At 41.2% G+C, this 24,943-nt stretch overlaps 2 protein-coding genes across 5 annotated transcripts in view; one reads left to right on the forward strand and one right to left on the reverse strand.

Annotated features, from left to right (window-relative positions):
* Positions 1-1,435, reverse strand: part of SNX1 (sorting nexin 1) — a 39,508-nt gene extending 38,073 nt beyond the window's left edge. The window contains exon 1 of the mRNA XM_042988671.1: positions 1,280-1,435. Coding sequence (XP_042844605.1) covers positions 1,280-1,294 — 15 coding nt within the window. The 5' untranslated portion in view covers positions 1,295-1,435. The remainder of the gene's footprint in view (positions 1-1,279) is intronic.
* On the forward strand, positions 67-18,872 carry CIAO2A (cytosolic iron-sulfur assembly component 2A). Of its 4 annotated transcripts, none has more exons than XM_042988672.1 (6): positions 1,592-1,824; positions 7,444-7,608; positions 11,966-12,015; positions 14,208-14,253; positions 15,438-15,567; positions 18,845-18,872. In XM_042988672.1, exons 1-5 carry the CDS (start codon positions 1,701-1,703, stop codon positions 15,533-15,535), a joined length of 483 nt encoding a protein of 160 aa, XP_042844606.1. In that variant the 5' UTR covers positions 1,592-1,700; the 3' UTR covers positions 15,536-15,567; positions 18,845-18,872. The 4 variants fall into 4 exon arrangements, with proteins under 4 accessions (XP_042844607.1, XP_042844606.1, XP_015394105.1 ...); XM_015538619.2 differs by lacking the exon at positions 18,845-18,872 and adding an exon at positions 16,458-16,695; XM_042988673.1 differs by lacking the exons at positions 1,592-1,824; positions 18,845-18,872 and adding an exon at positions 67-389 and having other exon boundaries at positions 15,438-15,907.
* The last annotated feature ends 6,071 nt before the right edge of the window (positions 18,873-24,943 follow it).

Below are 24,943 nucleotides of genomic sequence, written 5' to 3' on the forward strand. Positions count from 1 at the left end.
GGATAGCCTTATCTAACAGGCTTCTTAAGATGTCGTTCTAATAAAGGACCTTGAAAACTCTTCTACATGCCACGTACCTATGCCAAGCACAGTGCTGTCACTGAGATTCAATAAATATTTTTGACTAAGGGCTCTCAACAGGCTGCAGTAAAGTTTCGCCATTTATTCTTTGTTCATTTAGTTAATTCATTCAAGAAATACATATTGAACATCTACTGTATGCCTGGCATCCTATGCGTTGGAGATACAGAAATAAACGGACTCAACAGGCGTTTGAGAGACAGGCATGCAAATGAACAATTCAACGTGTTCAGTGCTACAGTGTGCTCTGGGAGCCGTGTGAATGAGTTATCAGTCATGCTTGGAGACGCTGGGAGGCCCTACAGAAGGTGAGACCTCAGTGCCCTAAATTTGGTTACAAGGAAGTGAGGATTATCCTCTTAATTGCTGTGGAGTGAAGTGGAACAGATGGCAAAGAAATTCTTAAACTCTGAACAAAATTTTCCTGGGGCCTAAGCTATTCACTTGTTGTCTGGTGAGACTAAAGTCTAAATCAGTCAGACAATACTTTAAACAAAAGTTTGAAGATAAATGGGATATGTTAGCATAGGATAATTGTGCAAAGTAATCCTTTCTTCTCAATAGAGATGAAATTTGCCATCAAATGTGATGAAAGGTTTGTTTCTAATTGCAAATTCCTCAACATCAGGGATTGGCTCCTTCCCAGGTCTATGTATGAACTGTTTGAATGCAGGGGCCGCCTCCTAATCTTGGTATTCTCAGCGTCTGTAGACCAAGTTTGGCAAAGTAAGTGCCCAACAAATGTTTGAAACTTGACTGGAGAGATGGATGGATAAAAATAACATCATCAACCTTGATACTGGCATTCATCACAGCCACGAACACCAGAGGACTTAAACCATTCTTTTTAGGGTAACGATCTCCAGTGTGTCACTACTGGATACCCTGGGCACAGCGCAAGCGCTGTCGTTCTAAGTTGTCTTTGAAGGCAACTAACAGAAATAGCTCGCAGTGGGGAGTTGTGCCGGCCCGAGTCCCTCTGAGACGAGAAAATCAAAAAGCCCTCTCCGCCTCCGCGACATCTAACGAACCTCACTAGGCTCCCAAGATGTTCCGTTTCACCCCAACGGAAACTCACTTCCGGCGTGACTAGGAAGTAAGAAAACCTGCTGGAAGCAGCTCCCTCAGAAAAATAACAGTAAAGTCTCCTTGCACACGCTCCTCCAGCGCTAGAAATCAAGATCTCCTTTCCCCCTACCTCTTCAGGATTCATCTTTAGCTTATTGAAGGCGCTGAGTGAGGCAAACAGTGGCAAGTAACAGACCGTTACCTAACCCCCTTCCCCTACAGAGACTACAAATCCCAGAATACAGCTCTCTGTCTTCCGAAGAAAACGCCCCATACGTCCCAGCACGCAATGCGCCTCACGTGCTGGGAGGAATTTTTTTTCCCCCTGTCCCGCCGAAACCGAGGAAAGCATGCTGGGGCTTGTAGTCTTTGCGGGGCCCTTCCCTAGGTCCTCCGCGCTACTCCGTCGGGTCCCGCCTATTTTCTGCTCCGCTGGAGCTTTAGGCTCGTCTTGGCCCATTTGAAGACCAGGAAGTTGATAAATCGCGAGGCCCGCTGCTGAGAGACGGTGGCTCGGGTGGGACAATCGCCAGGGATGGCGGAGCGTAAGGATGGAGCGGGTGTCCGGGCTGCTTTCCTGGACGCGGAGCAGAGTCCTGTGGCTCTCCGGCCTCTTTGAGCGGGGAGCTGCCCGGCAGCCCCGGATCATGGAAGAGAAAGCGCTAGAGGTTTATGGTAATTAATTTTACCCAGGGCAGCGTGTGGCTTTGTATGTGGAGACGGGGGTAACCGGGGCTTCACCTGAGGGCTGGGGGTGGAAACTCCGGTTTTTTCTGGGTCTCGGCGGAAAGCTTGGGAAGCCTTTTCTCTGGAGCCATTTCTCTGAAATGTGGGTCTTTCTAGGACTGGGGCTCTTCCCAAACTTGGGGCTAAGCCGAGCCTGGAGGTCTTAAACGCCTCATTTCCCTCTCATGCCCTAGTGCCCTTCTCAAGACTTCTGGGCAGAGCAGGCGTCTAGGGTGCTTGGTTAGGAAGGAACGCTGGCGTGGTTGCACTACTCGTCTCCTTCCTTGCGTTCCCTAACCCCTGGATACATATTCCTCCTCCTGCCACCACCGAGAGCACTGCTGGGTGACTAACGAGTTGGGGACTGGCCCAAGGTTACAGCCGCTCTCATGTGCAAAAGAAAATGCAGAGATTCCCCCGAGAGAAGAGGAGGACAAGACTGGTTCCCTGTACCTGGGCCTCGAAATTAGAGTTTCTTATCACAGCCAAGCCTGGAGTGCAAAAAAGGAATACACAGAAACACACATATAGTCACATGTGTTTGTTTTGTTTTTAATCCCTTGGGACCATATTCTTCGTACAGATGAGAAAACAAAGGTTTAGAATGGTTAACTACCCAGAGGTCACGCTGCCACTAAACCAACGGCAAAAACCAAACCCCGGATCTTCTGATTTCAAACTTCGTGCACTTTACACCATTTCACAATTGTCTTACGGCTGTTTTTGGACTTAGGTAGTATTGTTTTTGAAAACTAAAAAGACTGCGACTAACTAATGTTCAGAGATTCCTGCTGACCGAGGGAGAAAGATTTAACCCTAAGAATACAAATAAAATGTGGGCAAGGATTATGGGCCAGTAGAAGGAGGTCACAGTTGGAAGAGACCTTTGGAGCCAATCTAATTTACCCCTCTCTTACTAGAGGCAGGACTTAACCCTAGCTATATGATTATTGTGAGTGGAATGATCCCCACAACACCGACACATTCCTGTCCTATCAGACTTCTGTCTACAGCATCTCAGGACGGACGGGCATTTGGGGATACAACCTTGGAAGAGAGATGATTCTTGTCCTCAAGTTTATATTGAGGGAGACCTATGTATGCAAAAACAGACTTTTTTTATTATATGCAGTACCAACCAATAGACTTGAATAAGAGATACATTAGGAGGAAGGAGAGATCCTAATCTCTGATTGGGGAATCTGGAAAGAGTTTAAGGAGGAGTCACTTGAGTTAGGCATTGAAGTAGAAGTAGGTTCTGGATATATGGTGGGTAGAAGGCATACTAAGCAGAGAAAAAGGAGCAAAAGTATGGAGGTGAGAAAATAATATGTTAGGGAATGGCAGATAGGTGGGTCTACAGGTTAGGGTTTGTGGTTTAAAGGTGAAAGTGCTGTCAAAAATTGTTTTAGGGGCACCTGGGTGGCCCAGTCGTTTAAGTGTTTGCCTCTTGATTTCATCTCAGGTCATGATCTCATAGTTTGTGGGATGGAGTCCTGTATGGGGTTGATGGCTTGGAGCCTGCTTGAGATTCTCTCTCTCTCTCTCTCTCTCTCTCTCTCTCTCTCTCACTCACTCACTAACTACCCTTCCCCTGCTTGTGCCATCTCTCTTTTTATCTTTGTGTCAAAATAAATCAATAAACATTTAAAAAATTGTTTTATATACCAGGTTGGAATTGGATACTGAAGGTTTAAATGTAAATAAAGAATATCTGTGCAGAGCCATAGAAGAATTTTTATCAGGGGAGTAATGTGAGAAGAGCAACATTTCTTTCTAAAGAAATAAATCCAGAGCTCTCAAATCAGTAGAAAACCAGAGAAGTTTAATGCAGGGTGAAATTTAATATCAGGCTTAAGTAACATATAAAGAATATAATGTGGCTTGTATAAATGAGCCTTACAGGGAACATGCCTAGGATGAGGGGAAGCAAATTTCTTTAAAAAAAATTTTTTTTTCTTAATGTTTTTATTTATTTTTGAGACAGAGAGAGACAGAGCATGAGCAGGGAAGGGGCAGAGAGAGAAGGAGACAAAGAATCGGAAGCAGGCTCCAGGCTCTGAGCCATCAGCACAGAGCCCGATGCGGGGCTCGAACTCACAGACTGTGAGATCATGACCTGAGCCGAAGTCGGACGCTCAACCGACTGAGCCACCCAGGCGCCCCTCAAATTTCTTTTTAAAAAGCGGTGTTTCCCTGAGTCCCACGATGATAGAGCCTTGTGAAGAAGAAGCTTTCGTCTTTTTTTTTTCCTGCCTCCATTTTGAAATTCTGTGGCTGATCAAGTGATAAGCCCAGGAGTTGCTGGGGAGAAGTTGCAATTTGATTGATTTAGTTTTCCCAGTAGCATTTCTGATTATAAGGGTGCTATAAATAATACAACAAAACCTCACACCTGAGAACGTTGTCCCATCCTATGTGAACTCCCTCTACTCTCCTTTCTGCCTCACCATTTTTGTCTCATTCTCCTTTTCCATCTTTTTCTACAACCTCAGAGTAGGAAGGAAATCTTGTCCTCTCCAAGGCCAACCCAGGCTCCCATATCCTTGGTCTCATTCCCTTCTATTTATTTTGCCAGTCGTGCCTCCCCCCCCCCCCCCCCCCATATTTTCAGTCTCTCTTCTTCTATTTGGTTCTTCCCCTTGGGCTATATATAAAACACTCAAGTTTCCCTTACCCTTGTGATTGTTCTAGCTTTGTCCAAACCCACGATTCTTTTTTTTTCCCTTCCCCTTCCCTGCTGAAGCCCTAGGACTACATTTTTAGTTCCCACTCAATTCCCTGTTTGCAAGCTGGCTTCTACCTTCATCCCTCTACTGAAACTGCTTTTTTACAGGTGATCTCCTGAGTGATAGATCCAAAGACCTGTTTCAGCTCTCGTCCACCTGAATTTTTCTGCAGTGTTTAATATTGTTAACCACCTCCCTTTCCATCTCTGCTTCTTGCTTTTATTTCTCCTTCTGATCCCTGAATTAGGTACTTCCCACAGATCTATTCTTGGGTCTCTCCCTTCATATTAGTGGTTCTCAGATTGTACTAAGAGGAACCTGAGGAATTTTTTAGAAGTCACAATGCCCAACCCAAGCTACCCATCAGTTAAATCAGGATCTTTAGGGGTAGGGCTTTAACATAAGTTTTTGTTTTGTTTTGTTTTGTTTTTAAAGCAGTTCTGATAATTCCATTGTTCAGCCAAGCTTGAAAATTACTGTTAAACTCATTCTTCGTGAATCTGTGGGTTCAACAACCACTGTAGCTTTGGTGTTCTCTCTCTCCCTTTTTTAAATTAAGTTTTTAATTTTAATTCCAGTATAGTTAACTTAGTGTTATGTTAGTTTCAGGTGAACAATATAATGACTCAACAGTTCTATACATTACTCAGTGCTCCTTATAAATGTGCTCTTAATTCCCTTCACCTGTTTCACCCATCCCTCAACCCACTTCCCCTCTGGTAACCATCAGTTCTCCGTAGTTAGAAGTCTGTTCCTTGGTTTGTCTCTCTGTCTTTTTTTCCCCTTTGTTTGGTTGTTTTGTTCCTTAAATTCTGCATAAAAGTGAAATCATACAATATTTGTCTTTCTCTGACTTATTTCACGTAGCATTATATACTCTCTACCTCCATCCATGTCCTTGCAAATGGCAGTATTTCATTTTTTTTAATGGATGAATAATATTCCATTATATATACAATGCAATATCATTCTGTCTGTCTCACATCTTCTTTAATCATCTATCAGTGGATGCACTTGGGCTGCTTCCATAGTTTGGCTTTTATAAATAATGCTGCAATAAACATCAGGGTGCATGTATCCCTTTGAATTAGTGTTTTTGTATTTTGGGGGTAAATACTCAGTAGTATGATTACTGGATTGTAGGGTAGTTCTATTTTTAATCTTTTGAGGAACCTCCATCCTGTTTTCCAGAGTGGCTACACCACTTTGCATTCCTACCAAGAGTGCCCAAGGGTTCCTTTTTTCTCCACATCCTTGCCATTGTTCATTTCTTGTGTTGTTGATTTTAGCCATTCTGACAGGTGTGAGCTGGTATCTCATTGTAGTTTTGATTTGCATTTCCCTGATGATGAGTGTTGTTGAGCATTTTTGTAAAGTTTATTTATTTATTTGGAGAGGGGAGTGGGCAGGGGCAGAGAGAGAGAGAGAGAAAGTATCCCAAGCAGGCTCTGCACTATCAGCATGGAGCTTGACTTGGGGCTCAAACCCACGAACTGTGAGATCATGACCTGAACCAAAGCCAAGAGTCGGTTGCTTAACTGACTGAGCCACACAGCACCCTGAGCATCTTTTTATGTGTCTCTTTAGCTTTGGTGGTCTCTTAAGCCTTATGTACCATTCAGTGTTTGCTGGAATGTTCCTTTGGGTTGCCCCTTAAGCACTTCAAAATCATTATGTATAAAATTGAACCCAGTTGCCCCAGCCCCACCCAACTTTCTTCCTGTGTTCTCCAGCTTTTTTTTTTTCTTCATTCTATCAGTGTTCTCCCAGACAGACTTAAAACCTGAGTCAGCTTCCATTTTCCCTTTCCTTGTCTTCTACATCCAAACGCTTGTCAAATTCTATTGATTCTGCCTCTGAAATGACTTCTCCATCTCTTGCCTCCTCCATTTCTATTGTCATGTGCCTGTTTTGCGCCCAGCATTTTCAGCTGGTATCTCTGGGCTCTACTCTTAGTTCTGAGTCTACCAGCTGGTGGATGAGTTACCGGCTGACAGTATAGTGCTGTCCACGTTTACTCCCTTGTTCAGAACTTCTTGATTCCTTGTTACCTGTGGCTGGCTGTAAAAGCAATCCTTGATGGTCTGGATGAATCTCTTATATCCTCACTTATGCTGAGTTCTAGGCAAACTAAACTTTTTTTTAATTAAAAAAAAATTTAAGTAATCTCCTACAGCCAACATGGGGATCAAACTCACAACCCCAAGATCAAGAGTCTCATACATTAGCAACTGAGCCAACCAGGCACCCCTCAATTTCTGGTCCTTTAGTTTCCTTCAACCTTAAATGTCAGATATTGAAATGTCACCCATATTTAAAGGCTTGATTCAGATTCTGCTTTCATAAATCCTGATACCACATTCTCCGACACTTCTTACTCCACATTTCTTTCCGACACTTTTCTCATTCTTATATTCTCTCTGCAATGTTGGATCCAAGAAACGGGTGTGATCTAATAGTAATCCAAGAAAACTGTCTTCTCAAAAGGAAACTGGTAGTGAAATTTTCCGTCAGAAATCTGGGGAGTTACTGTGATACTTGGTTTTAAAAAAAGCAGTGTTTGGATTAGGGCTGGCAAAGTCATCCTTATTTAGAATATTCATGGGTCTTTCTGTTTTTGTTTTTTTTTTAAATGTTCGTTTGTTTGTGAGAGAGAGAGGGAGACACAGGATCCAAAGCAGGCTCTGCACTGACAGCAAGAGACTGATGTAGGGCTCCAACTCAGGAACTGTGAGATCATGACCTGAGCCGAAGTCAGACGCTCAACTGACTGAGCCACCCAGGTGCCCCTAGAATATTCATGTTTTAACATAACACCTTGTCTCTGATGATTCTATAGATTTGATTCGAACCATCCGGGACCCAGAGAAGCCCAATACCTTAGAAGAACTGGAAGTGGTAACCGAAAGTAGTGTGGAGGTTCAGGAGGTAAACGAAGAAGACTATTTGGTTATTATCAGGTTCACGCCAACAGTACCTCACTGCTCTTTGGCAACCCTTATCGGTAAGGTTTTATATGTAAATATGTTTTTAATTCTAAGTTATTTTACTGATAGTGACCCCGAATAACAATTAGCATCATGTATCACACTTTACGGTTCACACAGTATTTTCAGATGTGTATCTTCTGTAGTCCTCACAGGCTATGAGAGACTTTTTCAGATGAGGAACCTAAGACTCCGAGAGTCTAAGTGACTTGCTCAGAACCACACAGCCAGGAAACGACGAAGCTGAAGCTCAAACTCCTGACTCCAAACATGATACCTCCTTTAGTCACACCATGCTGCTTCTCTTTGGTATACACACCTACAACGGCTGGAGAGTGGGTGTGAGCCAGTCCTCTCCTCAGTTCTGGAGATTGGAGTGGGTGCTCTCAGACTGGCACTGCTGCCATCACCCTCTTCTCTAGCTGCTCTGTTGGCTTCAGTGAAGTACAGGCAGAAGTCCTAGTGGGAGAGGTGTTGTTTTTGTTTTTTGTTTTTTGTTTGTTTTTGTTTTTTTCTTTGGGTTTTTTTTTTTTTTTTTTTAATATATGAAATTTACTGTCAAATTGGTTTCCATACAACACCCAGTGCTCATCCCAAAAGGTGCCCTCCTCAATACCCATCACCCACCCTGCCCTCCCTCCCACCCCCCATCAACCCTCAGTTTGTTCTCAGTTTTTAACAGTCTCTTATGCTTTGGCTCTCTCCCACTCTAACCTCTTTTTTTTTTTTTCCCTTCCCCTCCCCCATGGGTTTCTGTTACGTTTCTCAGGATCCACATAAGAGTGAAACCATATGGTATCTGTCTTTCTCTGTATGGCTTATTTCACTTAGCATCACACTCTCCAGTTCCATCCACGTTGCTACAAAAGGCCATATTTCATTCTTTCTCATTGCCACATAGTATTCCATTGTGTATATAAACCACAATTTCTTTATCCATTCATCAGTTGATGGACATTTAGGCTCTTTCCATAATTTGGCTATTGTTGAGAGTGCTGCTATAAACATTGGGGTACAAGTGCCTTTGGGGGTTTATTTTGAAGGCTGTTTTCTATTTGAGAGGCAGCATTCCCAGTATTTGGGAGTAGTTAGCAGTAAGATACATAAGAGGTATCTTTGAATACATACTTTGTTATAAAGAAGAGAAAGGACATTTATTTCAAACCAAAATGTTCATTGGTAGGGGATGGTTTAAATAATCAGTGCTGGTATGTATTAACAATGGAATACTATGTTGCTCTTAAAGAGAATGAAGAAACTGTCCATGTGCTGATATGGAAAGATCTTTATTACATAGTGTTAAGAAATAAAAGCAAGTGTAATATTGCTACGGTTGTGTAAAAAAAGGCAAAAATAGACATTTGTATTTGATGGCCTATGCATGAAGAATACATAAGAAATGAATAGCTGTGATGGGGGTAGGTAATAGTGGTGGTAGGAATGGGGCAGGTTGGAGACAGGATGGGAGGGAGACTTTACTATGTACTTTTTTATTTTTTTAAGTTTGTGAGCTATGGGACTATATTATCTGTTTAAAAATAGATTTTTATAAAAAGGATCGAAAAGGTAAGCATTTTATTATTGCTTCCATGCTTATGATTTCTGTCTTTTCTCGCTTATTGATCTGGGATCCCTATTAGTGGTTTCTAGTATACGGGCCACATCTTGAGGGACTAGAGGGTTTGTGAATCCATAGATAATATTGTAGTTATTAATATTCCATACTAGAAAAAGCGTTTTGGGGTGTTTGTCTGTTTGTGAAGATTTTATTTTTAAGTTACCTCTGTACCTAATGTGGGGCTGGAGCTCACAACCTCGAGATCAAGAGTTGCATACTCTGCTGACTGATCTGGCTAGGCACTCCGGAAAAAGCGTTTTTGAATGCATACTTATCTCTTTTGTCATTGGACAGTTTCTGAATTGCCAGATTCCAGAAGTGCTGCTGCTCTTTTGATGTGAAGGGGGTGTCTTAAAATATTTTGGTATATAAGGGTTCTTAAACAGAGGGTCTATTACTCCAAGAGTCTTCAGCAAATTGATTTTTCAAAAAGTAATGTTTATTTTGTGTTTTTTAAATTGCAAAAGTAATATCTTGGCAATAATTTGGAAACCCCACAAAAGCATAAAGAACAAAATAAAAACCAGCTATCATAAAAGAATGTGTGTTTGGGTTTAAAACTCCAGCTCCGTCAAGTCTGCCATTTTGTGGTCTTAGGCAAGTTACTTAACCTTTCTGGGCCTCAGTTTCCTAATCTGTAAAGTAGAGATAGTAAGAATAGCAATGGCATTACAAGGATTAGATAATAGAAAGCTTGAAATGGATAAGCATAGGCAATTTTTTATTCATCATTAAATATTAGTTTTTAATTATATAGTCATGTAGGTCTGTGTTACTAGCACAATATGTTATGTTTTATACCATTTAGACCACTTCTAGGTTTTCACAATTATAAATTGTACTATGATGAACAACTTTACATGTAAATATTTTTGTATGTCTCTAGTTATTGCCTCAGGATAAATTCCTTTAATTGGAATTATTGGGTCATGTGGTATAAGTATTTTCAAGCTTCTGGGTACATACTCAGAATTATCCTGGCAGATAATTGCAGAGACAAAGGAAACTCAAAGGGGGTGAGCGGGTAAGGCAGAGAAATCAGTTGTTAACTATTTGTGTAGACTTAGTCCAGACAAGAATAGCTGGAGGCAGGTGTGATCCAATATGAAGGGCATAGGATTTGGAGTCAGAAGGTCTGTATTTAGCTCCCAGCTGTCCACCTGTTAACTATATGATGTCAAACAAATCACTTATCTTGGTTCCTGGCTGTAAAATGAAAATGATAACAATAGTAATGGCTAATATTATTAGATGCTTTTTATGTACCAAGTACTATTTTAGGCACATTGTGTAACTATTTGTTACTTATAACATCCCTATATAGAGTGGTACTCTTATAATACTTACTTTATGGATAAGCAAACTGAAGTTCAGAAGAATTAAGTAGCTTGCCCAGGGTCACATAGCTAGTATGTTCTGGAGCCACTCTTGAACCCAAAGAATCTATCTCAATAATGCTGTACTGCTTCTCTTGAGGATTTTGATGCTCAAGAAAGTGCTTTGTGAGTTGTGAAACAGTTATTATTTACTTTATGGATAAAACACCTACCAACGGTGAGTAGAACACATGAGAATGTTCAGATGGTGTACAGGTGACAGATAAAAGAGACAGCATGGGGAGAAGAAGAACTCTCCAGATAGGTTTTAAGGAGATGGTTTAAAGGGAAAACCCCTTAAAAGAAATGATATATTGTGTTTAGAGTTCTTTAATATGTATTATGAAATTCCTGTGTTCTAGACTCGAAGCACTGTGGAACACTTTCTGTGCATAATAAGAACAATTCGATTTCTGTGTCTTGGGATGTTGATTTAATTAAAAATTCATTCCTTATTTTGAAGTGGGGGAAGAAGTAGAGCATGGGCACAAAAGAGTCTGTTCCAAGCCCAGTTTTAATTTCTCTTACAAGTCTCAACTAGGGGAAAAAAAAATCATTGAACTGTGACTTGGCGTTGGGGTGGCTAACTGAACTTCAGAGGAACTTGTTTCGGGGCAACAGCTCTGTTTGTACATTGTGGCATAGAGGATTCCAAACTTGTGAAGTTTCTTGTGGTCCTTTTTAAGTGGCTCTTACTTGATTTTATTTTATTTTATTTTTAATTTTTTTTTATTATTTATATTTGAGAGAGAGAAAGAGAGACACAGTGCTTGAGTGGGAGAAGGGCAGAGAGACGGAGGCCCAGAATCTGAAGTAGGCTCCAGGCCCCAAGCTGTCAGCACAGAGCCTGACATGGGGCTGAAACTCATGAACCACGAGATCATGACCTGAGCCAAAGTTGGATGCCCAACCGACTGAGCCACCCAGGCTCCCCTAAGTGACTCTTACTTGGTTTTAAATATTTGGGTGATCTGGTCTGTTAGTGTTCAGTAAAGTGTAATGAGTGAATTGACCTTTGCTTGAAGGCAAATCGATGCAGTAGAAAGGACCTAGGCTTTGCAGTGGTCTTGGGTTTTAGTCCCAACTGCCACTTTACCAGCTCAGTGATGTTGGGCAAGTTACATTGTGACCTTGGTTTCATAATTTATAGAATGGGTTTGGTAATATTTGGCTCACTGGAGTATTATGCGGAGTATGTAAGACTAAATAAAAGTTGCTAGCATGGTGCATGGCTCAAAGGAAACCTACGCTGGGTTGAGTCAAAGCTGTTTCCAGCTACTGTACTGTATGGAGATATCTACACACAGCTGTATGCTTTTTCAAGAACTAATAAAAGAATAGATAATTGGGGCCTTTTTTTTTTTTTTTTCCCCTCTACAGGGCTGTGCTTAAGAGTAAAACTTCAGCGGTGTTTACCGTTTAAACATAAGGTAAGGAAGATTTTCTTGTTTTATAACTGCTTTATTGAGATTTAATTCACATTTCACACAGTTCCACCTGTTGAAAGTGTACAACTTAATTGTTTTTAGTATATTCACTGAGTTTTGCAACCATCACTACTATCACTTTTAAAACATTTTTATCACCTCAGTAAGAAACCCCACACCTATTTCCCCAAACCTTCCCCTAACCCCAGCTAACCACTGATCTACTTTTGGTCTCTGTATATTTGTTTATTCTGGATGTTTAATTCAAATGGAATCATACGTTTGTCGTCTTTTTTCACTTAAAATATTATTTTCAGAATTCATCCATGTTGTAGCATGTGTCAGTATTTCAGTCCTTTTTATTGCCTTACACTATTCCCGTTGTATGAATATACCATAGTTTATCTGTTGATTAGTTGACGGACACTTGGGTTGTTTACACTTTTTGTCTATTATAAATTTGTTTGGGCATATGTTTTCATTTTTCCTCTACCTAGGAGGGGAATTGCTGGATCTTTTGCTAACTGTATTTAACCTTTTGAGGAACTGCTAGACTGTTTCCCAGAGCTACTTCACCGTTTTACATTCCCACCAGCAGTATGAGGGTTCTGATTTCTCCACATCTTTACTTACACTTGTTTGATCTGTATTATTACTATGTTTTTCATTATAGCCATCCTGGTGGGTTGGAAGTGATAACTCATGGTTTTGATTTCCATTTCTCTGGTGGCTAATAATGTTAAGCATATTTTCATGTGCAAAAATTTTAAACCAAGTAAGAACCACTTAGAAAGGGCCGCAAGTAACCTCTCGAATTCAGAATCTTCTATGCCTACCCGGTACCAAACCAACTGTGTGGTTTCGCTGAGGTATTGTTAGTTCATATAGGAATCGCAGGGTAAGTGCTTGACTTTTCCCCTTTATTTACCATTTTCCAGAGTAATAAGTCGTGCATAATTTAAACCAAAGTAAATGAGTATAAAGTGATTTTATACCTGTTGCTTTATTGTCTGGAAGAAGAGTTAGTGTCATGCCACTAGGGGAATTTATATGGTGTTTTGTTTTAAAAAAAAGACTGTTCTAGATGATCTCTGGGGTCTCTTTTAACCATAATAAGGTATGATTTTTTTTCACTCTTGAAAAACGTTTATCTCAGTAGTAAAATAACTTTATAAGAATTAGTTAATACACTCCAGTGTTCTCTGGAAAGTGGACACGAGTTTATCATATAGCATGCTTTATTTGCCATGGGATTTGCAGTAATTTTGTGGGTTTATCTCAGAAGCTCCAGTTCTTGGAGGTTAGCTAATCTGAGGGAGTGCAGGAGGCCAGGAGGGATACCTTAACTGATACTATACTTGAGAGGAAATTTAGCAAGATAACAGTGTATGAGAAAAAGGAGGATACTGACAACTGTATATTGTGATCCTATTTTTGTAAAATAAGCAGAGAAAAGAAACTTCCAACCTTGGTGTGTGTGTGTGTGTGTGTGTGTGTGTGTGTGTGTGTGTATAAAATCTATATTCCATTATTAGGTATGGAGAAAAAATATGGAAGAAACTACACGAGATTATTAGTATAGCTTGCTTGGGGCTTGGGGCAGGGAGTAAGTTTAGATACTTTAGGTACTAATTTGGGAGGAAGAGGTAGAGAGATCCATGAGTGAAATACGTTTGAGATCTCATTTGTGTAAACTTTTATTTGTATGTATGCATTTTAAAAAGTAATTAATGGGGGGGCGCCTGGGTGGCGCAGTCGGTTAAGCGTCCGACTTCAGCCAGGTCACGATCTCGCGGTCGGTGAGTTCGAGCCCCGCGTCAGGCTCTGGGCTGATGGCTTGGAGCCTGGAGCCTGTTTCCGATTCTGTGTCTCCCTCTCTCTCTGACCCTCCCCCGTTCATGCTCTGTCTCTCTCTGTCCCAAAAATAAATAAAAAACGTTGAAAAAAAAAATAAAAAAAAAATAATAATAAAAATAAAAAGTAATTAATGGGAATAACCCTGCAAGCCTTCCCCCAGGTGACCAAAATTTAAAATCCTGCTAATTTCAGTCCTTGTTTTAGAGGGATCTGTCACTGATGTTAGAAAAAGGAATTGGGCTTTCATCCTTAGGCTCTTGAGTCCTCTGTGCATTGCACTTCACTCATTATCGTAGAGTACTCCAAATGTTTTGCTTTTAATATTTTTTTCTTCCTAGTTGGAAATCTACATTTCGGAAGGAACCCACTCAACGGAGGAAGACAGTAAGTCAATCCTGACTCATTATTAGAAAGAAACAACTTCAGATAGTACTTCATCTTGGATACCAAGTTATTCTGCCATCCAACTATCTACGGGGTCAAAAAAGTCAGAATTAGTTGTTAGCTCTTCCTTGAGGTGGGGGAACCTAGACTTTTCAAGAAGTAGTTTTTCTGTAGGACTCTAGGTGAACTAGAGGTAAGACCTATGGATATTGGCTGGTTTAGGCTAGGAGCTGCACATCTCTGAAGAATATCCAGCTTTAGGGACCTTGACTTATAAACTCTAAGGAGGGCTTGATATTTTTCTTTGATGCAGGATAGAGAGCTATGTACTTAAAATTTAAATTGAAGGTCCAGAAAAGAATATGGACATTTCTTTTGAACTCTTACATCAAGAGTGCTTTTAGCAAATTATAGACAACAGATATGGGCCAGTACCTTAATTATATGAAGATCCATGCAGACTCATTAAAAAAAAAGACCTAGTAGATGAAGGAAAATTCACAGAACTAAGAGATAAACATGGGGTGATGTTCTCACTCATCATTAATCAAGGGATTATAAATTACAACAAAAATATGGAGCCATTTTTCACTTCCTCTTTTATGTGTGTGTTTATTTGTTTCTATTTATATTGTCAGATATTTTTTGCAAAGTGATAATTCATGTATTGTTGTTGACAATATAATTAGTTAAAAAATGTTGGGAAGTAATTCAGTGATGAGAATCAAAACCATGAAAATATTCATATCCCTTGATCTAACAATGCCACTTTTAAGAATCTTTCCAAAAAGAAGGGTGTATGTATAAAGGTGCTCAATGTAGCATAGTCTTTATAATTAATTTAGAAGACATATAATTTTTGATGTGTTAAATTACCCTGTAATTAAAAAAAAATAGGCTAAAGGGGGAAAAATAGAAAATTTCAAAATTTCATTTACTCTTTACTCTGTATGGAAATATGTATATAGACAAGGTCTAGAAAGAAAGAAATGAAAATAGTTGTGGAAGAGTAGTAGGATTATAGGGTGTAATTTTCTCTGTAAGTCTCCCTTCTAGAACTTAGGAATCATTAGCCAAAATAAGCTTTAATTTACCAAGGAGTTAAATTCTGTTTTAACGGGCTAAAAAAATTTGTTACTATATATTGACACAGTTCCTTTGCTAACTTCGTCTGTATTTTGCAGTCAACAAGCAGATAAATGACAAAGAGCGAGTGGCAGCTGCAATGGAAAACCCCAATTTACGGGAAATCGTGGAACAGTGTGTCCTTGAACCTGACTGATTGCTGTTTTAAGAGCCACTTAACTTTGTTTGGTATATTTGTTTAAATTCTTTGTAAAATGTAAAGACTCATGTTTAATACGTAGGTGATTTGTACCTCGAAGCATTTTTTTAATGGATGATTTGCAAGCAAGATTTAATTATATGTAGTACCTAGTTTGTTCAGTGTATAACATTCTCAGGATTTGTAACACTTTAATGATCAGACAGAAGAATATTTTCTAGTTATTATGTGTCAGACAAGTTGCTATTTTTCTGAAGCCTCTTCTGGTACAACTATTTTTCATGTCAAATATTTACTGTGCCCAAATGCGTTCAGTTGAAATCATTACTCTGTAGAATAAATAAAACAGAGATGATTCTTGTAATGACATACTTTAGAATGTTTTTATTGAATTATAAATTTTAGTGTAAATGTCAACTCAAAAGAAATTTAAAAGCTTTATTTTCTTATTAGAATGTAGAATCAGAAATCAGAGAACCAGAAAGAACCCTTAAAATCAAGCCTAGGCCCTGCTTTCCTTCAAGGACAGTCTGGGACCCATTTGTAGATGAGGAAGAAACATGGAGAGGGCCAGATATCATACATAATTTTGAAGATCAAGAAGTCCCCAAAGAAGTTTTGATTAAACCAGTCTGAATTTACGGTCTCTTCTTTACTTGAACTTTGTTTAGTTTGTTTTAGGGGCTAATGATATTTGAAGTGTAATAGGGTGTGGAAGGCAGCCGCCGAGATGTTCCCCAGTGATCCTTGATTTCTGATGTTCATGCCCTGTAGAGTTGCCTTCCATATTGAATCAGAGCTAGTAGGTGTAGCTAATCAAGAATCAGAGGTGATAGTGTGTGACTTATGAGGCTAGATCATAATAGGCGTTGTTGCATTCATCTTCATTTCTTGAATTGCTCACTCCTCGGGAATCCAGCCACCCTGTCATGAGAACAGTCAAGCAGCCCTGTGGAGAATTCCACAAAGAGAGGAACTGAGTCCTTCTACCAACAACCAGCACCAAATTGCAAGCCATAGGAGTGAGCCATGTTAGAAGTGATCCTCCAGCCTCAGTCAAGCTGATATTTTGATTGGAACCTCAAGAGACCCTGAGCCAGAACTGCCTAGCTAAGGCGCCCAAATTCCTGACCCAGAGAAGCTGTGAGCAATAATAAATGTTTATTGTTTATACCACAAGTTTTGGGGTAATTTGTTGTATAGCAATAAGTAACTAATGCACAAGTTCCTAGAATGGAACTCTTCTGCCTTAAATTTAATTGAGGATACAAAGGGGAAAATAGGAGAACTTATTCCAAGGCTCTTGATAACCCTTAATCCACTTTGGGAATACAAGTTTTGAAAGAACAGAGAGGATTTTGTAAGAAGTTTAATGAGATTTTTCGGATAAAGTTGTTGCTGTGTTGAGTTCCAACCCCCATTTTGGAGGAAGGGTAGGGAAGTGATATCTACCACTATCTTCAGAGGGAAGTTCTCAGGGGACAACTCAGAGTTTGGGAATGTGTTCCCTGCAGTTGGGAGATGCAGCAAACTGGTACCTGACTCAGGCCTGAGAAAGAAGGTGGAAGTGGGCTGGAGGCCGGGCTGTAGGTGAAGGCTGACTCCTGCCTAGGAAACCTAGAGGAAAGACAAGGCCAGTGACTTCGGTGACAGAGCCTTCCTGGCAAGGAACACATGAATACCTCTCATGGACCGTGCTGTGGGTTCATATTTGACAGTGTCCAATAGGCCATCAGCAGAGCCAAGGAGACCTCCACAGAAAGGGTCTGGACATGTCCTGCCTGGTGCCCAGGGACTGAGGAGAGAGGACAGCAAATGAGCAACAAGGGGGGAGATGCATCTGCCGTGGTCAAGGGTACAGCAGGATCTCTGGAAGGCTCATGAAAGTACCAACCCGAGAGAGAGAGACCCAGCTGTAATCACCAGGCAGGCCCAGAGAGCACAGAGTCCAACAGCTAAGTCAGAACCGTTCAGTCTCCAGTGTTCCTTCCTCCTCAGCCTCCAAAGCAGTGGTAGAATAACTAGCAAGCAGGGGAGTTGAAGAGGAGGAAAGAAAAGAGCAAAGGACTGCATCCCATTGCTCTGCTGTAGGTTTTTAGCCTGAAGCAGACTCAAAAGACTTAATGCCAAGTTTGTAGTTTTGACTATTAGATGTGACTAGATTCTCTCTTTTTTAAACTAATTTATTTATTTTGAGAAAGGGCTGGGAAGGGGCAGAGAGGGAGAGAGAGAACCCCAAGCAGGCTCTGTGCTGTCAGTGCAGAGCCCGACGCGGGGCTCAGTCCCACGAACTGTGAGATCATGAACTGAGCCGAAACGAAGAGCTGGACCCTCAACCGACTGAGCCACCCTGGCGCCCCTAGATGTGACTAGATATTTGGTGATTAAAACTGATAGGAAGACAATCTGACAGAAAATCACGTGTCTGCCCAAATCTTCCCTGTTGGGCAGAGGAAAATCATGTCTTCTCAACAAAGTGTCAAAGGAGAGTGGGGGACAAAAATAAAACTAATTCTTTTTTTTTTTTTTTTTAATTTTTTTTAACGTTTATTTATTTTTGGGACAGAGAGAGAGCATGAACGGGGGAGGGGCAGAGAGAGAGGGAGACACAGAATCCGAAGCAGGCTCCAGGCTCTGAGCCATCAGCCCAGAGCCCGACGTGGGGCTCGAACCCACGGACCGCGAGATCATGACCTGAGCCGAAGTCGGAGGCCCAACTGACTGAGCCACCCAGGCGCCCCTAAAACTAATTCTTATATAACCTACTGATTATAGACATGCTTTTGAAACTGTCTTGGCTTCTGCTAAGGCTCTGTGCTGCCTCAGCACATCCCCATGTTCTCTCTCTCTCTCTCTCTCTCTCTCTCTCTCTCTCTCGTAATTACTAATGGTGCTGCTGTCAGAAAAATCAGACGTTGTGACATTGGAGCACTAGCCTTGTAGAAATGTCACTACGGGTTGCTGATCTGCTAAGAAAGTTCTCATTGGCTCCTTTTTTCTGGGGCATTAAAAATCTGTCCCCCAGCATCTATACATAGATCCACAAGTCATAAAATGTTGCTGTTTTTCAGTCATCACTGTAATCACTTCTCTCTAAAGTACAAATGCACCCAAGAAGGTCCTTAGCACCAACACTGAGTTCCTTGTTTCATGGCAACTTGCAATCAGGGCCAGGGCAAGAGCTGTGTCCCTAGTGTATATACCCGGTTTCATATTCTCCCAGCCAGTGTACACATGTGCATACAAGTACTTTTTAACTGGCTATCTGCCTTTTAAAAAAATGTTTTTTATTTCATTTATTTTTAGAGGGAGACAGAATCCCAAGCATGCTCCACGATATCAGCACAGAGCCTGACGTGAGACTCGAACCCACAAACTGCGAGATCATGACCTGAGCCGAAGTCGGACACTTAACTGTTGGAACCACCAAGGCACTCCTGGCTATCTGCTTCTAAAAGATATGGCTGGTGTCATCAGAGGGGCTCTGAGACTAACAGCCTAGGATCAAATTCACATCCCCACATTCTGACCATTTCTCATCACTGGACCCTCGATGGTCTGGGAAACCCAGGATGTCATAGTTAGGGGTTAAGGAACAGGGGCTGTCTTTATATTCCCTTCTTATGAGACCCTGATTATGCAAATGTTCTCTGCTGGTTTCAGGTGGCTGGAGTCTGATGAAGTCAGAGATCCCTAGTGTATACTCTCACCAACGCACACACTTACTCCTCGGTGCTCTCATCCACAGATATTTTAGCGAGCACTCTGAGTACCAGGCACTATCAGGTGCCGAGGACACAAGGACAGATTGGTCACTCTCTGTCCCCTTGGAGTTCATACTTAACCAACCTCTGCCTTCAGTCTCTCTGCTGCAGGCAATGAATGATGCAGCCCATCTCTTTATGTGCCTGAGTTTGGCTTGGCTGGGTGACACAGAGGCTAGACAGCTAGAAGCAAAGACAAAATCATACCTCAGGGACTGTTGAGTGACGCACAACCAGAAATGGGTCACTGCTGCAGCACTCCCATTCTGCTGGCCCCAATGGTCTTAGAAGTTAGATGGGACTGTTATGTCTCCACTATTGCCAGAATGATCTCTCCTCTCCCTGCCGTTTTGTGTGATTCACTCCAGCTTCAGAGCCCTAGATGGGGTCTCTGATCCCAAGTCCCACATCCTTGCCCTGGCTGCCACAGAGGCGGGAGAAAGGAGAATCTGGCCTTCTGTATGGGACACCAACTCTGTCTCTGCAAGACTTACGTGGTAGGAACTCCCCAAATGCAGTAAGATGGTTCCAATGACTAATGTCCCCTACGTTAATAACATACTTAGATGAGTTTGTACTTAATCACAACAACACCAACACACAAGAGAAGGGAAGAGGCACCCGTATTTACAAGATGTATTATCTAGTCCCATCTCTGGCAGGGTCCGCAAAATTTTTTGGAAAAGGGCCAGATAGTAAATGTTTAGGCTTTGTGTCTCTGTTGTAGCTATTCGGCCCTGCTCTTGTAGCACAAAAGCAGCTGTGGCAATATGTAAACGAATGAATGTGGCTGTGTTCCAATAAAACATTTTTTATGGACACAACTTTGAATGCCATTTAATTTTATGTGTCGTAAAATATTCTTTTGATTTTTTTTTCAGCCATTAAAAAATATACAAACCATTCTCAAAAAACAAAAACAAACATTCTCAGCTTGAGGGTTGTATGAAAGCCAGTATTAGGCAGGATTTGGCCTGTGGGCCATTTGCCAACCCCTGATCTGTAGGAAGGATTCATGACCTTTTCGGAAGTTCTCAGAACTCTTTGAGAATCTGATAAAAGATAAGGAATTGATCCTTTTCCTTTTTCTTTTGGAAAAAAAGCACTCGCATGACACTTTTCATGGGACTCCAGGATTTTCATGGATTTGCTGAGGAGTCAGTGGAAGCCAGGTTTGTAACTCTGGTTTGCAAATCATGCTGCCTGAGCATTTGGGCTTCCTATTCTTTTGATACCTCCTCAGAGCCCTGGGCTTCACAGCTTTGATTAGGAAGCCACTACCTTCTCAGACTGTAATAAATAATCAAGAAGCTTTCTCACCTCTACTGTGAAACAACAGCTTTGTTACCCAGACTGCAGATGTCTCCTGCAGGATACAATTAACTGTAACTGGGGGAGGACTTTTTGAGGAAGAAGAGAGATTGCTCTAAAAGCCACATTGCATTCATAGTCCATTTGGTATTCCTTGTGCATTAATACAATGGCAGAAAACAAGCCAGTGAACTAACAGCTGAAACTCCTCACTGATGCATCGTCACTGGAAATGCTATTTTTTTAAAGCTGCTGGTGGGTACTGAGTATTTGTTATGTTATTCCTTATATATTTTTCGTATATATGGAATATTTTACAAACAATTAAAAAAAATTTTAATGTTTATTTTTGAGAGAGAGAGAGAGACAGTGTGAGCGGGGGAGGGGTAGAGAGAGAGGGAGACACAGAATCCAGAGCAGGCTCCAGGCTCTGAGCTGTCAGCACAGAGCCTAACGCAGGGCTCGAACCCATGAACTGTGAGATCATGTCCTGAGCCAAAGTTGGACCCTCAACCGACAGAGCCACCCAGGCGCCCCATACAAATATTTTTTTTTAATTTTTTTTTTTTAATGTTCATTTATTTTTGAGACAGAGACAGAACATGAACGGGGGAGGGGCAGAGAGAGAGGGAGACACAGAATCCGAAGCAGGCTCCAGGCTCTGAGCCATCAGCCCAGAGCCCAACGCCGGGCTGGAACTCACGGACCGCGAGATCGTGACCTGAGCAGAAGCCGGACGCTTAACCGACTGAGCCACCCAGGTGCCCCCAAATGTTTTTTTTTAAACCCACTGGATTTAGCCTGGACCAGAAGTTGTCCCTTAATCAGGTTAGAATGCCTGTACGGTAGAGGCAAACTCAGTCTCTGTGTGAACTTATTTAGGACAGATGTACTTGGGGAAGGGGTAGCAGTTTGCTATGTGGGCTATAAGTTCTCTCTGTGTACTATTATTGTCACACAGACCTTTGCCCCTCACAAAGGAGGTGGTTCAGAGCACAGACCCTGGTGCCAACATGCCACCTTGTTCTAATTCTAGACTTAGCCACTTGGGTAGCTGTGTGACCTTGGGCAAGTTACTGAACCTCTCTGTACCTTAATATCCTCATCTGTAAAGTGAGGTATTTGATAGGGCTGTTAAGAGGATTAAGAGAGAATGCTTGTAAGTACTGAGCACAATGCCTGGAACATAGTAAATGCTTCATTTTAGTGTATGTTAAGTAAAAATAGACGAGAGGGCGCTTTGGTACCCAGTTGCTTGATGGAGACTCGGACAGTTTTCCTTCCCGGCTGGGTGCAATTACCTGGGGAGCACTAGATGGCAGCAAAGCATGATTCCTTAGTGCTGGCTTTCAGGTTTCCGGCCAGCCTGCCAGGAACAAGACAGAGAGCACTGATTGCTTAATGTCAGCTGTCCAGGGTATTCTCAGCACCTGCCCAGGGACCTGCAGAGGGACCCTCCAGGGCACCCTCGCCACCACTCTTACCCAGCTGCGCTAAATGCCAGACCACACTGAGCGCATTGCCTTTGTTCTGACTGAGGTGATTATCACAGAAGACTTTCTTAGATGTGGAATTACTTTGCCAAAGGTTATGAATAATTTTGAGGCTTTTGATATATATTGCTGAATTGCCCTCGGAAAAAATTGTGCTGATTGACATCCTACCAAGAATGGGGGTTTGTGAGGGGCACCTGGGTGGCTCAGTCCGTTGGGCGTCTGATTTTGGCTCAGGTCATGATCTCATGGCTTGTGAGTTCAAACCTCACGTTGGGCTCTGTGCTGACAGCTCAGAGCCTGGAGCCCGCTTCAGATTCTGTGTCTCCCTCTCTCTCTGCCCCTCCCCAGCTAGCACTCTGTGTCTCTCTCTCAAAAATAAATAAACGTTAAAAAAATTTTTTTAAAAAAGCATGGGGGTTTGTGTTTCTGCCCCACACTACTACAGGGTATTGTTATTTTGTTTTTGGGAGGCAGGTATTGTTATTTTTAAAAAATCCCTGCCCTAGATGGAAGATTTTTAAATGCAATCTTTTTTTCATTCACATTTATTTGATAAGATTAAACATTGGAAAATAGTTTTCTATTGCGATTTTAAAACATCACCTGTTGATATCCTTTGCCCACTTTTCTATTGAGATGTTCACTTAAAAAAAAACTATACAGTAGGAGTTTTGGTTGCATAGGCATGTTTAATTAATGTCTACTAACTAATGTAAACTAAATTAACATGTTAATAAATAACATGAATTATTTATTCAGTTTTAAAAATTTATTTTATTTTTAATGTTTATTTATTTTTGAGAGAGAGACAGAACAGGGGAGGGGCAGAGAGAGAGGAAGACACAGAATCCGAAGCAGGCTCCAAGCTCTGAGCTGTCAGCACAGCGCCCAACGCAGGGCTTGAACCCATGAACTGTGAGATCACTACCTGAGCTGAAGTCAGATGCTTAACCAACTGAGCCACCCAGGTGCTCCTATTTAGTTTTTGAATGAATAATACCTTCAGGTGGTTTAAACATCAAAAAGCATAGTATAGGGACACCTGGGTGGCTCAATCAGTTAAGCGTCTGACTTCAGTTCAGGTCATGATCTCTTGGTTTGTGAGTTCGAGCCCTGCATAGGGCTCTGCGTTGATGGTGAGGAGCCTGCCTGGGATTCTCCCTCTCTCTCTCTCTCTCTCTCTCTCTCTCTCTCTCTCTCTCTCTTTCTCTGCCTGTCCTTCACTCTCTCTCTCTCAAAATAAATAAATAAACAAAAATATTTTTTTAAAAGCATAGTATAAGGCGTATGGTGAAAAGATTCCTTCCCATCCCGTTCCACCCAGTTTTCACCCTTCTCCAACAGGTTTCATGATTAATAATTTCTTACTGCTCCAGAGAGTTTTTATGCCTGTAAAAGCCAATACAAATATATATATCCTTGTTGGCACACCTTTTTGCATACATTGTGCCAGACCACACTGTTCTATGCCTTGCTTTATTTTTTTTCTATTTAACAATATATCTTTGAGATATTCCTATATCAAATCTATAAAGAACTTACCCATCATTATTTACAGGGTTATAGTGTTTCATTTTATTTAAAATTTTTTTTAATGTATATTTATTTTTGAGACAGAGAGAGACAGAGCATGAACGGGGGAGGGTCAGAGAGAGAGGGAGACACAGAATCGGAAGCAGGCTCCAGGCTCTGAGCTGTCAGCACAGAGCCCGACGCGGGGTTCGAACTCACAGACCGTGAGATCATGACCTGAGCCGAAGTCAGCCGCTTAACCGACTGAGCCACCCAGGCGCCCCTATGTTTCATTTTAAATAACAAGGCTCCTGTTGGTAGTCATTTAGATTAATTCCATTATTTTGCTATTACTAACCAGGCTACAATGAGCAAGCATACCTCATATCATACATTTACAAGTGGATCTCTAGGATAAATTTTTGAAAACGGGATTGTTGGGTAAAGTATCTTTGCATTTACATTATATAACTACTGATGGATTGCCCCTTGTAGTGATTGTGCCAATATACACTTGTACCATCAATGGATGAAAGCGCCCATTTCACTGCAGCCAAATAAGGCATTATCAAACTTTTAGATTTTTGTTAAACTAATACGTGAAAAATTTTATCTCAGTGGAATTTTAGTATTTTTCCCATCATGAATGAGGTTAACATCATTTTTACATAAGTGAGAGGCATTTATATTTTCTTTTTTTAATGTTTATTTATTTATATTTTGAGAGAGAAAGAAAGAGAGAGGGTGGGGGAGAGAGAGAGAGGGAGACAAAGAATCCCAAGCAGGATCTGAGATGTCAGCATGGAGCCTGACTCAGGGCTTGATCCCACAAACATGAGATCATGACCTGACCTGAAATCAAGAGTCAGACGCTTAACCATCTAAGCCACACAAGTGCCCCTATATTTTCTTAATGTGAAACGCTCATATCATTTGTCCATTTTTCTGGTTAGTCTTGTTCTTAGTGATTTGTAGGAGATCTTTACATATTAGAGAGTAGTGATATGTGTTGCAAGTTTTTTTTTAGTTTTTCACTCGGTTTTTTATTTTTCTCATTTTTTATTATCATGGGAGGAGCAGAGAGAGAGGGAGAGAGAGAATCCTAAGCAGGCTCTGTACTCCCAAACCATGAGATCATGACCTGAGGCGAAATCAAGAGTCAGTTGCTTAACTTACTGAGCTATCCAGGAGTCCCACATGACCACTATTTTCAAATCTTACTTTATGAACCATTTGGTCACATTATTTTTTATAAAGAAAAGTGTAAAAGTTAATGTCTAACAATAGGCAAAGTGCTAAATAATTAATACTATATTCATTTA

Source organism: Panthera tigris, chromosome B3 (assembly GCF_018350195.1).
Source record: "Panthera tigris isolate Pti1 chromosome B3, P.tigris_Pti1_mat1.1, whole genome shotgun sequence".
NCBI classification, from domain to species: Eukaryota; Metazoa; Chordata; class Mammalia; order Carnivora; family Felidae; genus Panthera; species Panthera tigris.

Coding starts and splice junctions, on each gene's coding strand:
- CIAO2A (XM_042988672.1), top strand. CDS start 1,701: ATGGAGCGGGTGTCCGGGCTGCTTTCCTGGACGCGGAGCAGAGTCCTG. Junction 1,825..7,443: donor GAAAGCGCTAGAGGTTTATG/GTAATTAATTTT, acceptor ATGATTCTATAG/ATTTGATTCGAACCATCCGG. Junction 12,016..14,207: donor GTTTACCGTTTAAACATAAG/GTAAGGAAGATT, acceptor TTTTCTTCCTAG/TTGGAAATCTACATTTCGGA.